The 12,786-nt window shown below is 40.4% G+C and overlaps 1 protein-coding gene across 1 annotated transcript in view; it reads left to right on the top strand.

Moving 5' to 3' along the window:
* Positions 1–12,786, top strand: part of LOC103366084 (atrial natriuretic peptide receptor 2-like) — an 18,814-nt gene that overhangs the window by 4,450 nt on the left and 1,578 nt on the right. The window contains exons 3-21 of the mRNA XM_008293713.1: positions 1,331–1,454; positions 2,084–2,188; positions 2,412–2,514; positions 3,182–3,327; positions 3,746–3,818; positions 4,750–4,894; positions 5,153–5,239; positions 5,338–5,481; positions 5,615–5,736; positions 6,519–6,663; positions 6,917–6,965; positions 7,034–7,141; positions 7,283–7,402; positions 7,491–7,584; positions 9,274–9,361; positions 9,672–9,811; positions 9,969–10,121; positions 10,990–11,088; positions 12,275–12,366. Of these exons, the coding sequence (XP_008291935.1) occupies positions 1,331–1,454; positions 2,084–2,188; positions 2,412–2,514; positions 3,182–3,327; positions 3,746–3,818; positions 4,750–4,894; positions 5,153–5,239; positions 5,338–5,481; positions 5,615–5,736; positions 6,519–6,663; positions 6,917–6,965; positions 7,034–7,141; positions 7,283–7,402; positions 7,491–7,584; positions 9,274–9,361; positions 9,672–9,811; positions 9,969–10,121; positions 10,990–11,088; positions 12,275–12,366 (2,137 nt within the window). The remainder of the gene's footprint in view (positions 1–1,330; positions 1,455–2,083; positions 2,189–2,411; positions 2,515–3,181; positions 3,328–3,745; positions 3,819–4,749; positions 4,895–5,152; positions 5,240–5,337; positions 5,482–5,614; positions 5,737–6,518; positions 6,664–6,916; positions 6,966–7,033; positions 7,142–7,282; positions 7,403–7,490; positions 7,585–9,273; positions 9,362–9,671; positions 9,812–9,968; positions 10,122–10,989; positions 11,089–12,274; positions 12,367–12,786) is intronic.

The raw sequence follows: 12,786 nt of genomic DNA, 5'->3' as shown, positions 1-12,786 counted from the left end.
GCCGTCGCCGTCCCGAGTCCGGCCCCCAGAGTGGCTCCGCCGTCGCCAGACCGAGTCCGGCCACCAGAGGTGCTCCGCCGCCGCCGGCTCCAGTCCGGCCCCCAGAGGGGCTCCGCCGTCGCCGGCCCCCAGAGTGGCTCAACCTTCGCCGGCCCCAGTCCGGCCCGAGTCCGGCCCCGAGAGTGGCTCCGCCGTCGACGGCCCCAGTCCGGCCCCCAGAGTGGCTCAGCCGTCGCCGGCCCCAGTCCGTCCCGAGTCCGGCCCCCAGAGTGGCTCGGACGTCGCCGGCTCCAGTCCGGCCCCTAGATGGGCTCCGCCGTCGCCGGCTCCCATTCCGGCCTGAGACCGGCTCCCAGAGGGACCCCGCCTCAGCCGTCGCCGGGTTCCAATCCGGCCGGAGACCGGCTCCCAGAGGGATCCCGCCTCAGTCGTCGCCTATTTCCGGTCCGGCCCGAGTCCGGCCCCCGCCTCCAGCTCGGCCGCCCGAGGATCTCCGTCTCGTCCGTCGCCGGGCCCTTGATGGGTTCCGCCGCCGGCCTCCAACCCGACCGCCCGACGGTCTCCTTCTCGTTCGTCGCCGGCCCCCTGATGGGTTCCGTCGCCGGCCTCCAGCCCGACCGCTGGCCTCTGTGGCCCCGCCTGGCCATTCAGCCTCCAGGCCGTCCTCTGGAGCAGCCCTGCCTACCTGTGGAGTATATATTTTGGTTTGCCTTGCTGACAGGCTCCCAGGCTGTCCTCTGGACCTTTTGGTTTTCTGGACTGCCTGCCGGCTTTGTTTTTTGGTGGTTTTGTTTTTTCTCCCCCTATAGACTTCGGATTATCTGCCAGACTGTTCTGGACACCTTTTGTTTGTTTTTTGCCTTCTGATGTTAAATGTTTCTTGTTTCCTTTTTTTTTTTTTTTTTCTCATTTGTGAAGCCCTTTATAAACTTTATTTTAAAAATGCACTATATAAATAAAGTTATCAACATATTGTTATTACTTTAAACTTGTCTTTATGCTATCATCATTTATTATACTTTTTTTTTATTTTTTTTTAACTCAAAAAGATTGAACAGCTTTTGTTGAGCCCAAACGTTACTTTTTGGTGCAATGAAGACGTGTTTTATTGATTATTTCATGAACACGCTATAAATATGGAACAACAACGTCTTAATCAATGATATGTTTCCTACTAATTGGTTTTCTAAAATCTAAATTTAGAGTAAAAACCTGCTTTCATTGGCTGTAAAAGCCTCACGCTGAGCCTGAGTGTTTCCCTGAGCCTGCTCACTGAGCAGCATCAGCAGGAGGCTCTGCTTTAATCCGTCCCTTGTCTAAACACTTCCAGCGACGCCGCCGAAGCAAAGAGGTTCTGTCACGAACACGAGTGTCCGTCCAACTGGAACAACGCCAACGAGATCAACTGCTGCGTCTACCACGCCAACATCCACTCCTGTCCTCTGGGCCTCATGGTGGGTATACAACAACACAACAATACAGCAACACAACATCCACTCTGTCCTCTGGGCCTCATGGTGGGTTCACAACACAACAATACAACACAACAACATACACTCCTGTCCTCTGGGGCTCATGGTGGGTACACAACAACACAACTACACAGCAACACAACTACACAGCAACACAACAGCACAATTAGACAACAACACAGTACAACAACACAGCAATGGGTACACAACAAGACAACGTCCACTCCTGTCCTCTGGGCCTCATGGTGGGTACACAACAACACAACACAACAACAACACAACAAAGCACAATCATGCATTCATGGCTGCACCATGGTACCTCAGGCGGTCATACAAGTTTTATTTGTATTTCCCACTCAGTCTTTTTAAATGCATTCCACCTGAATTCATTTTAAGATATTTGGTGTTTTGATTCTTCTGTGGTGCACGGCCAGACTCTGCTCCGTGTGAAAACCCCACCAGTGAAGATCCATTTCTGTTTAATGTAAATAATTCCAAAACTAACCCAAACACGCTCACAGTGATTCTGAATTAAATGGGATTAAAACCAAACCCTCAATGCGGCGTGAACGTTTTGCATCACTACAAACTGCTGTGTCGTCTCTTCACAGAAACAAGGAGGGATCTGTGGGCCGTGGATTCCTGATGACGGTAAAATAGTGACTCACACTGTGTCCAAAGCAGGAAAGATGAGCCAGAAGTACTGGACCTCCAAGGTGAGTCCAACCAGACCACAGACTTGTTGTGTTTGGAGGACTTTTCTTACTGTTCGCACCACGTTAACATCTACAAGTAGTTCATGCAGCTCTGATCAGTTTTGTTTTCTTAAATAAGCCAGAACATCTAAATAACACTATCCACTGAGGTTTTACACTAAAACCTGATTCTTCCACAGCAGAAGTGCATTTTAGTGTCCATCACGGTGTTTTCTTGTCCTAGGTCGTGTTGATCCACGTGGGCGTCACCTCAGTCATTGCTCATATTAAAATCGGACAGATGCACGCAGCGCTGGAGTCCAAAGTGCTCGTGGTCAGCGCTCAAGGTGAAAAACCACATTTGCACAAACTGAAAGCAAAAACTTACATAAATGTGCAAAGAGAAAGAGATTGACTTCTTATTTACATCCGGAATAGTCATTATTCTAAAAACCATGGATGCAGAGTTACAAGATTAAACATCATTCTGTATATCAGTGAAGATTTGCACATTTTTTTTATAATTTTTTTTATTTCCAAATATATCTGTAGGTGTCCCTGAAACATCATGAGCCTCTTTGATTGTTTTCATCTATGTGAAATACCCTTAAATTCATTCAGTGGTGCAAAATTTACTGAACTTTCCACTGCACTTGAGAGGAAAATGTTGTTTCTTTGCAGATCCAGATTGATAGAGAATATAGCCAACAAATAAATTATAATATGTTTTTATAGGCTCAGACAGGACAAGACTTTATTGATCCTATGAGAGAATTCACAGTAAATAAATTTAACTAAATTATCCGCTGCAACAAGAAAATAAAGCACTAACCCAGTATGACATATATTGTTCTTAAATTACCCGGTTTGCACAATGAGTCTTTTTTATCTTTTGGCACCTTAAGAGCATTTTGATGGTAAAAAGTACATTTTAAAAGAGTATTTTTGTTTAAATCTGAGTCATGCCTTCAGCAGACAGAAGCCTCTGATGTCCAGTGTGTGATTGTGTTTCAGTTTGTGGAGACGAAGTGTGCGAGCTGGAGGAGAACTGTCTGAACTGTCCTGCAGACTGCGGCATCTGTCCCATGTCCATCACCATCAAGGTGGCCATCGGGCTTCCAGTCACGCTGTTCAGCAGCGGCTTCATCCTCACCATGGTGGTCAGTCTGCAGACAAATATGGAACTTTACTTTCTGAATTTTTGAATATTTATACAGTGAAATACAAACAATCAAAACCGCAAAATAGACTGTGAATTTAGATGTCTAATATAAAGTAAGATCTGTGACAAATGCAAGATTTTAATGTAAAGTTATGTGTAAAACACTCATATTGTACATGATATGATCTAAAATGAACTTCTTATTATTGCAATTATATGCACAAATGTTTTCTCTAAGATAAATCCATGATTTTACAGCTTTTCAACAATAAAGGCCTGTCAGATATAGAGTTTACCGAAGCTTTTGGACCCTCAGCTGCAGGAATATTCCCTCTTTCACAGTGTGCAGACAAACTCAGATGATTCATGCTCTGATTTTTGAGGTTATGTTTTTGATTTTTGTTTCCTTCCTGCAGTGGCTGCAGTACCAGAAACAGAAGATGTTTTGGGATGAAAGCTGGATCATCAACTACAAGAACATCATATTTGGTAAAATGTCCAAAAGACACTGTTTAGTATTTTTTTACAGAAAGAAATCGTCTGATTGTAAACAAAAAACCCTGGAATTTTATAGGATTTTTTCTATCTATTTTAAAGATTTTTCTCTATTTTTTAAATGCATTATATATTTACAAAACAAGCTATGAATTTACATGACAAACCTACAATGATATGAATAATCTGTAACTGTAATCATTACATTTCCATTTTTCCCCCCAAAATATCTATGACAGTTGAAAATGCTTTTGCACATATATCATACATTATTTTTTATGATGAAACAATTTAATACAATTTTATTATATTATATAAAAAATACTAGATACAGTTACTGACAGCTAACAGAAAAAGCAGCATTGATCATGTGAATTTAAATAGATTTGTTTATTTGAGATATATCTTTTATAATTACACAAGCTTTCACAACAGAAATACTGAATGAATATGTTTTTATCAACTATAAGAATGTGTTAACATAAAGTTTTATCATTTATCTTTAAATTTATCCAGCTTTCTATCTATATGATATCACATAAACAGTTACATGCATTGTTATGCTTTATTGGTAATTTCATCATTTTTATACGTAAATATCTTATAATAGACATTAAAAAGCCCCCAAACTATAAATGATCTCATGTAAGAATACTGATTGAAAATATGTGATTATTTTGGCAAATTATTTTTATGAGATGGTTTTTAAAAAAAAATTTTTTTACAGTATTTTTGCACTTTTACAGTTTTTTAGTATTATGTTTTTTTTTTTTTTTTGCATTGTAGGATATTTTTGCATTGCCTATACTCGGTAATAAAAGTATTTCTCATCCAATTACAATAGTTTTTGTACTCCAGCTGCAAAATTCCTTCACTAATTTGTTCCTCTAAGTGTAACCGTGTTTCTGTCGGGTTTATTCTGCAGGCAGAGTTTGCTACATGGGCCTCGGCAGTGCCTTGAGTCTGCAGCGCGCCAAGAGCAACTCCACCGTCAGCCGAACCACCGACGTGACTGTTTTCACCGGCGTCAACACGACCTTCAAACAAGGCTGCATTCAGCCGGGCATATAGTGAGACGTTTATTACCAGCTTAGACATGATATCCTGTGTATTTAGCGCAATATACGTTACAACAGTGGAATAAAGTGTGAAGGTTCACATTTATGTGGAGCAGATGTTACATTAACGTGCTACAGCAACAAATAATTTCAAGTATCAAGGGAAAAGAGATATATAGATATACTAGATAAACTATATATTTTGCAAAATACTTCTTCCATGTTCTCTATTTAATTAGTTAAATTTACTCGCTCTTTGCTGTGTTGCAGCGACGGCAGGACAGTGGCGGTGAAAAACATCCAGAAGAAACACTTCGCCCTGTCCAAGACCATCAGAAAGGAAGTGAAAGAAGTTCGGTGAGGACGTTTCTGCAGAGGGAGAGGCATTTTACTGACGTAACAGACATCAAACTGCAGCTCATTTGGTTCTTTTTAACTGTTTTTGCACCGGACAGGCAACTGGACCATCCGAATCTATGCAAGTTTATTGGCGGGTCCATCGAGGTTCCCTACGTGAGCATCATCACGGAGCACTGCCCCAAAGGAAGCCTGTCGGACGTCCTGCTGAATGACGACATTCCCATCAACTGGGGCTTCAGGTCAGCTCCATTCAGTGCTTGCTGACCGTTTAGGTGGTGCATGCAGCAGAACCAGAACCCATGGTGTTGACGCTGGTGCTTCCTGTTGCCACTAATTCTTCTGCGGTGCTGTTTCTCTTCTCGGCCCTTGCAGGCTGTCCTTCGCCACCGACGTCGCCCGCGGGATGCACTACCTCCACCAGCACAAGATGTTTCATGGGAGGCTTCACTCCAGAAACTGTGTCGTGGATGACCGCTGGGTGTGCAAAATCTCAGGTGACAAAACACCTTCATCGAGTGCAGCGAACCGAAGAGACACATAATTCAGGGTCAACTCAAATAACAACAGACTTACACATGAGTTAGGACAACTTTCAATGAAGTTATGTTCAACCAACAAACTAAGAAAATGTAAAAATGTGTTTGTTTAGGTTCAAAACAAACAAAACTCCTTTATCTGTAACACGACTAGCGCTAGCGACGTTCAGTAGTACAACACATTCAACAGGTGGAGAACAAACTCTGCACATAAATCCACTGTTGGTGATATCACACATGGAAATAATCCCAAATTAAATGTTTTATTGGAGTTTCTTTGTCAAAGAAATGGTTCTCACCGTGACATGCATTGTACTTGTTCAGCCTGAAGATCCTCGAACACACAATTTCAAGCATCGAAAACTGTTCGGGTCAGTTTAGTGGGTAGAAATCTTGAAATCCTGAACTCAAGACGAAGAAAAATTAAGTTATCAAGCCAAATTTCATTAACTTGAATTAAGTTTTAAATCAACTATCGCAGAAATTTGACACAATATGAAGCTGATGCAACATGATGTTAACAATCAAAATAATGTTTGGAATTTTAAAAGGGTGCAAATGATCATTTTTATCTTGCAATTTTGCATTTAATGAAGTGGTGAGAGTAGGTCCCTTGAATTACTTTTAGAGTGACACAGAAAGGAAAAAAAAATCTCTCCCCAGCCACATCCTGCACCAAACACAGACAAAAACACCATCCTGCCTCATTGCACTCTGTATTTTTGTGTATTTGGCCTCAGATTACGGGCTCACGGCCTACAGAAAGGAGGACTTTGAAGCCAACAGCAATGGCTTCAACTGCGGGGACGTGAACCTGATCTACTGCGCTCCGGAGGTCCTGCTGGGGAGCAGCTCCAACATGACGCCGCCGGCAGACGTCTACAGGTGCAGAGCAGCAGCCGCTTTGGCTGCAGCTTTTATTTTGTCATATTTCATTGGCGTCATAATTTGAGGTCATCCAGGTCATCAATCCGTCAGTAAAAAAGCAGCTGGACTTGTCTTGTGGTTCCTGAAGATGCAAAGCGCCTCTAAAACCTCTGAGGCTGCGATGGAGAGACAAACACCAAAAATATCTGTTTTGTTTCTATGGAGTCCTGCTCTGGACAATAAACGAGTGTTTTCCCTCCTCTCCTTTCAGCTACTCCATGATTCTGGTTGAGATTGCGACTCGCTCTGAGCTCCTTTTGGTGAGTACGTCAGCCCTCTGCGCAGATTACAACCTTCAGCTCCCTTTTGATCTCTGCTGTGTAAACAGGACCCGGCCGACGGAGTGAGGATGGATATCATGTGGCGCCCTCCGCTGCCCGAGCTCAAAGCGGGGAAGGCCGACACCGACTGTCCCAACCAGGGAGACTACTGCGAGGTCTGCACACGCTCGCACTAATTCAGCTCGTGTTGATTTGACTCTGGGATAACTTGTAGTCACACAGCCACAGATGTTTTACTGTATATCCTAAGCATTACTCCGTATAAACACGATCTCTTCTCTGGGAAACCCGAGCAGCTCATCAAGAAGTGCTGGTCTCACAACGTCACCACCAGGCCCACGTTCGAGCAGGTGAAGAAGATGCTGGAAAAGATGAACCCACACAAAGTCAGCCCCGTGGACATGATGATGAACCTGGTAACAAACAACTGGACACAGTCAAACACAACAAGGCTGTTGTTGTAAGTTTCAGACACACAGCTGTTTTTTTTTTTTTTAACTGCAGATGGAGAAATACAGCAAACATCTGGAGGCCATAGTGGCAGAAAGAACTCAGGATCTTCTTCAGGAGAAGCAGAAGACAGATCGGTTGTTGTACAGTAAGTCAGGATGACACTGAAGGTTCATTTTGCTGCATTGGAATTGATCTTGGTATCATACAAGATCACTCAACAATGTATGAGAAGCCCCTGCAAAAATATGAAGGAAATGCCTAAAACAAGGAGTTATTTTATGAGCTTCAGCTGTTTTTTAGTCCATCTTTTGGAGTTGAAACCAAAATCTAATGATACATTGATTTATTTAATCATATTAGAATTTAACAGATTAAAAATATACGACCATAGAAGGCAGAAGACAAAGGATGTGTATGCCAGAAAATGTGTCATAGATCAGCTGTAGTACCTGGTTGTTCCACCAGGTGGAGCCTCTTACTGTTGGCAGCACAAAGGATCATGGGAATGTTCATGTTCAAATCTAAATTGTTAAACGAGTATTTTGGGGCTTTTACTTGTGTTGTGATTGAATTTCGATTGTTATGAGCAGGTGAGGGTTTGGGGGGGATTTAGGGAGGAACCAATTAGATGATAAAAACAGGTTATAAGAATAATAATACATTTTATTTATAAAGCACTTTTCCGAACGCTCAGACGCACTGCACAGTGAATAAACACAACAAGAAATAAAAACAACATGCAAAAAAAGAAAAAAAGAAAAGAAAACAGCAGCAGAAAGCAAAAAGACACTGAGTGCATTTAAAAACAATCATACATTAAAAGCATTTTTGTTGAGGTGAGTTTTGGTGAGTGATTTGAAAATAATAAGAAGAATGAGAATAAGAATAGAAATAAAAACATGCAATGTGGGAGTTAGCCAGCAACGGGCCGCCATGACAGAGACTAAGTTAATGACCTCCAGAGAGTGAACTTAACTTAACTTGGCATCAAATTAAAAACACATTAAATGTTCTTTGATGTTTATTATTCACTTCTATGTGGGACTAATAGAAAATAGAAATGTATGTCCATTCATTTTTGAATGAATATTTAAGACAAGCCACTTCAATTATTGTGTTTGCATAACTCAAGATAACAAATTAATTCAACAAGATACTTAATTTAAACAACTGTTTTTTTTGTGTTTTTACAAATCAAGATGTTGATAGAAGTTTGTTGGTTTAACTGAGAATTTAGGTTTGAACAACTTGAAATGTCTCAATGTCTTCACAGATAACTTGATTAAACTGTAAAGTTGGACGGACTAGTTTGTCAGCTTCTCTTTTGCCACCTCAGCTGCTTATTTTAAGGTTTAAAGAACCGAGATAAATGTGAAAACAATAAAACATTCCCATGTCAAGATTTTTGCCACATTGCAATTATAAAGTTGAGAGATGCCAATTTAAAAGCATTTTCTTTATTTTTTTTACCCAGTTTATGTGTTATGAAGGCGTCTAACTCTGAAAATAGTCATAGTATGACAGTAAAACTTGCCATAGTGTCTTTAAATATACTAAAGTTAATGTACATAAAGCATGTGCTGGTTCTGTAGGGTTCAGGTGGAAACTTTTATCAGATTTGGTTGATTTTGTATGAAATTATCAACCTATTATTAGTACAGCTGGTTGCAGGTTGATTTTAAATTCAACACTTGGGCATTTTTGAAGTTGTTGGTGTTTAATGATCCTAACAGTTACTGCGCTGACACTGGTGCTGAAAGTCAAATGTTCCTACTGCCATCTGGTGGAACAAAAGCAAAGACGGAACACTTCTAGTTGATAAACTCTTGTGCAGGTATGTTACCGAAGCCGGTGGCTGATGATCTTCGTCAAGGCCGGACAGCCGAGGCTCAGAGCTACTCCAACGCCACCGTCTACTTCAGGTTTGTGTCTCAGCTTTCTGTTTTTGTAATAAACCTAATTTAGATAATAATCTGAAGTGCAGTAAACTCACATTTTTAAAGCAGTGGGGGGACTTGCATCACTAAATTGAGCTTTAAATGATTTACAGTAAGTAAAATCTTGCGAGTGATGCCCCTACATGTAAGGATTTTTCTTTTATGAGTATTGTTCAAATTGCTCAGTCTAACTTAAATATACATCATTGGGAGGGATTTTCTCTTATTGTACCTTGTTGTAGGCACAGTTTGCTTCTTCTACTAACCATGACTAACGCTGTATTTCTGATAACAGTGACATTGTGGGTTTCACGGAGCTGTCTGGTGCCAGCACCCCCCACCAGGTCGTGGACTTCCTCAACCAGCTCTACACCACCTTCGACGACATCATCGACAACTACGACGTCTATAAAGTGGAGACGATCGGCGACGCTTGTACGTGAGAGATAAATACGTTTCACGAAGCAGAACCTTTGAATAAAGTCCCAAATCTGAAATCCTGAGTTTTGCTTAAAAAAATAAGAACAACACAAATACACGCCTGGACGCTATCTGAGGATCTCTCACTCTTCCTGTGTTTTTCCTCGTCCAGACATGGTGGTCTCTGGGGTCCCTCAGGAAAATGGCATCAATCATGCTGGAGAAATCGCCAGCATGGCCCTGGACCTCGTCAGCGTCTGCCACACGTTTCAAATCCCCCACAAGCCCAACACTCAGCTGAAGATCCGAGCTGGAATCCACTCAGGTTCTCGGGGTTTCTAATCCATATCCAGCATCTGTTTAACGGCCACTCTCACGATGTGCGGCGCACCATATCCATCAATCAAACATCCAATTCACTGACAGGCCAGCCGCTTGGGAGATTCTTATGGACAGAAATTCTAGTACAATTCAATTAGGGCATAAGACATTAGATTTGCAACAAGCAGGAAGATCAGCTGTAGAGCTAATAATAATAATAATTTTATTTACACAGCTCCTTTACAGACAGGACAAAAAAGAAGGAACTCAGGAAGAACAACAGAAGGCTGGTCAGTCCAAATATGGTGAAACATTCTCAAAATAAATTAGTACAACAACACCGGATAGAATAATAAAATGCCACATCCAACAAGTGGAATAACAGAATAATAGAGGGTTAAACACAAGGCTAAAAATGATAATAATAGTAGCAGTAGTAGGAAACAAGTACATTTTAAAAATTAAAATAAAGACTGAACAATGAAAAAAAGTAAAAACAAACAAAAACAATTATATAATAAAAATGACAATAAAAAATAGAAATAAACTCAAACTTTCAAACTGCAACTGTGAAAATATTCATAGCATGAAGGTAAATTTTGCACGGCTTCATTAAATACGCTGAAGTTGCTGTACATGAAGTATCTGCTGTTTCTTTAATGCCAGCTTGGACGACATTCGTGTCATTAAGGTGCTGTGCAAATAAAATCGAAGCTTTACTGCATCTCTTAAGTGTGAAAACATCAATTACATGCATAAAGTGAGAAACAGGAATGTTTGCATTGTTAATTCCGTTTAGATCCTCATTTAGACGGTTTCAGCTTTCTGGGCGACTACAGTGTCATTTATTAAATATTCTCTTATCCCTGCAGGACCTGTTGTAGCCGGTGTAGTCGGCACCAAAATGCCCCGATACTGTCTGTTTGGAGACACTGTCAACACAGCGTCACGGATGGAGTCAACAAGCGAAGGTAAGGAATGTCTCAAGGGGGAACTAAGTTTGGTTTTTTTTAAAAGAAAAATATTAAATTCATGGTAACTCTGGGCTCCATGGTGGCTAGACAATAACCAGTTTGCATCCCAGTTGTGCTGGTTGGATCTTCCTGTGTGGAGTTTGCATGTTCTCCCTGTGCAGCGAGGGTTCTCTTCGGCTTCTGAATGACTCTTTGCCCCAGATATCTTTGTCCCCGTGTTGTTGGAATCCCCTTATCATCTGCATTAAGTCAGTGAAGCTGAGAGACAGATTGTAGGTCCACTTGAATAAATAAACACAGACACTGTCTGAGATAAAGATAATCTTGTAATGTGCAGTTCAAAAAGGCACAAAGGGCAACGAAACTTTGGCCTCACAGGCTGGAAAACAGTTTTTAGTTTACACCGACATGCTGTCTTATTCGTTTTACCTTCTCTTTTTATATAATCTGTTTTTTATAATTAGCTTAGAGGCTTTTTTTCCCCTTTCATTTATTTATTTAACTCCAACTGATGCACTATACTGCACCTGGATAGGTCAGAATACAATTACGTTGAACATGAACAATGAGAAATTATTCTATTCTATTCTATTCTATTCTATTCTATTCTATTCTGTTCTGCAGCACACAGGCAGGTTGAATGATAAATTTTTAAAAATAAAATTAGGTTTATTCTACCCAAATAGTTCTTTGACTAACTAGTTGATGTTTTATAGATTTAATCTTCTCAAAATATTACTGGCTGTCCAATTAATTATAATTTTACAGGTTTATTTTGTCCAAATAGTACTTTATGATTAATTAGTTTGGTTTTAAAGGAAATTTCTTTTTTTTTTTTTTTTTTATTAATTAGTTTGGTTTTAAAGGAAATTTCTATTTTTATTTTTTTTTTTAAAGCATGACTTTTCACTTTAGATATGGAGAAAGAAAAACAACATAAAACATGCTGTAAAATGTGTGCAGGATACCTCACATATGCAGCACAGGATAGCACCATGTTTTGAGCAGAATATGAAAAACAAACCAAATAAATGTGACACCAAACTAAATACAAATCATTCAGTATCTTGTAAACATGTTTTTTAAAATAAAATAAGTGTGATGTGACTGAACATGCAATTTATAATTTAAATACAAGTTAAGATTAAAGTTGTAAAAACTGTTTTTTTTATGTTCGCCACAGCCCTGAAGATCCAGGTGAGCGGCGCCACCGCTGACCTGCTGCACACCCTCAGAGGTTACATTCTGACCTGCAGAGGAACGCTCAACGTCAAGGTCTGTCTCCTGCACGCTCACGTGAACGTCCATCTGTTACACGCTTCACGATATTGAGCCTTCACATGCTGTCTGAAGTCCAGCTGCATTTTGCCGAAGCTCTTGTTTTATCATTTATAATTTAAGAATCTTTTTGGGATTCTCAGCTTGACCACTGAGGAGGAGCCTTTTGAGTTCCTCGAAGAACTGCTGCTGCAGAAAGGTTCATCAGATAACTGTTTTGTGGTGTTTGAACTCCTTCGTCTTCTTAGAGATACAATAAAATAAGAAATTCTAAATTCTTTAGCCAGATATTGCTCAGAAAATAAAATTACAGCACATGAAAACATTTAAAACAATAAAATACATCAATGAAAATAAAATGAAGTGAGCTAAGATGAGACTAGAATAGAAAAAACTTGATAAGTACCAGTGATTCTG

Source organism: Stegastes partitus, unplaced genomic scaffold (assembly GCF_000690725.1).
Source record: "Stegastes partitus isolate 25-593 unplaced genomic scaffold, Stegastes_partitus-1.0.2 Scaffold904, whole genome shotgun sequence".
In the NCBI taxonomy this organism is placed as follows: domain Eukaryota; kingdom Metazoa; phylum Chordata; class Actinopteri; family Pomacentridae; genus Stegastes; species Stegastes partitus.
The sequence above is the reverse complement of the archived record's forward strand: the minus strand, read 5'-3'. Positions and strand labels throughout refer to the sequence as shown.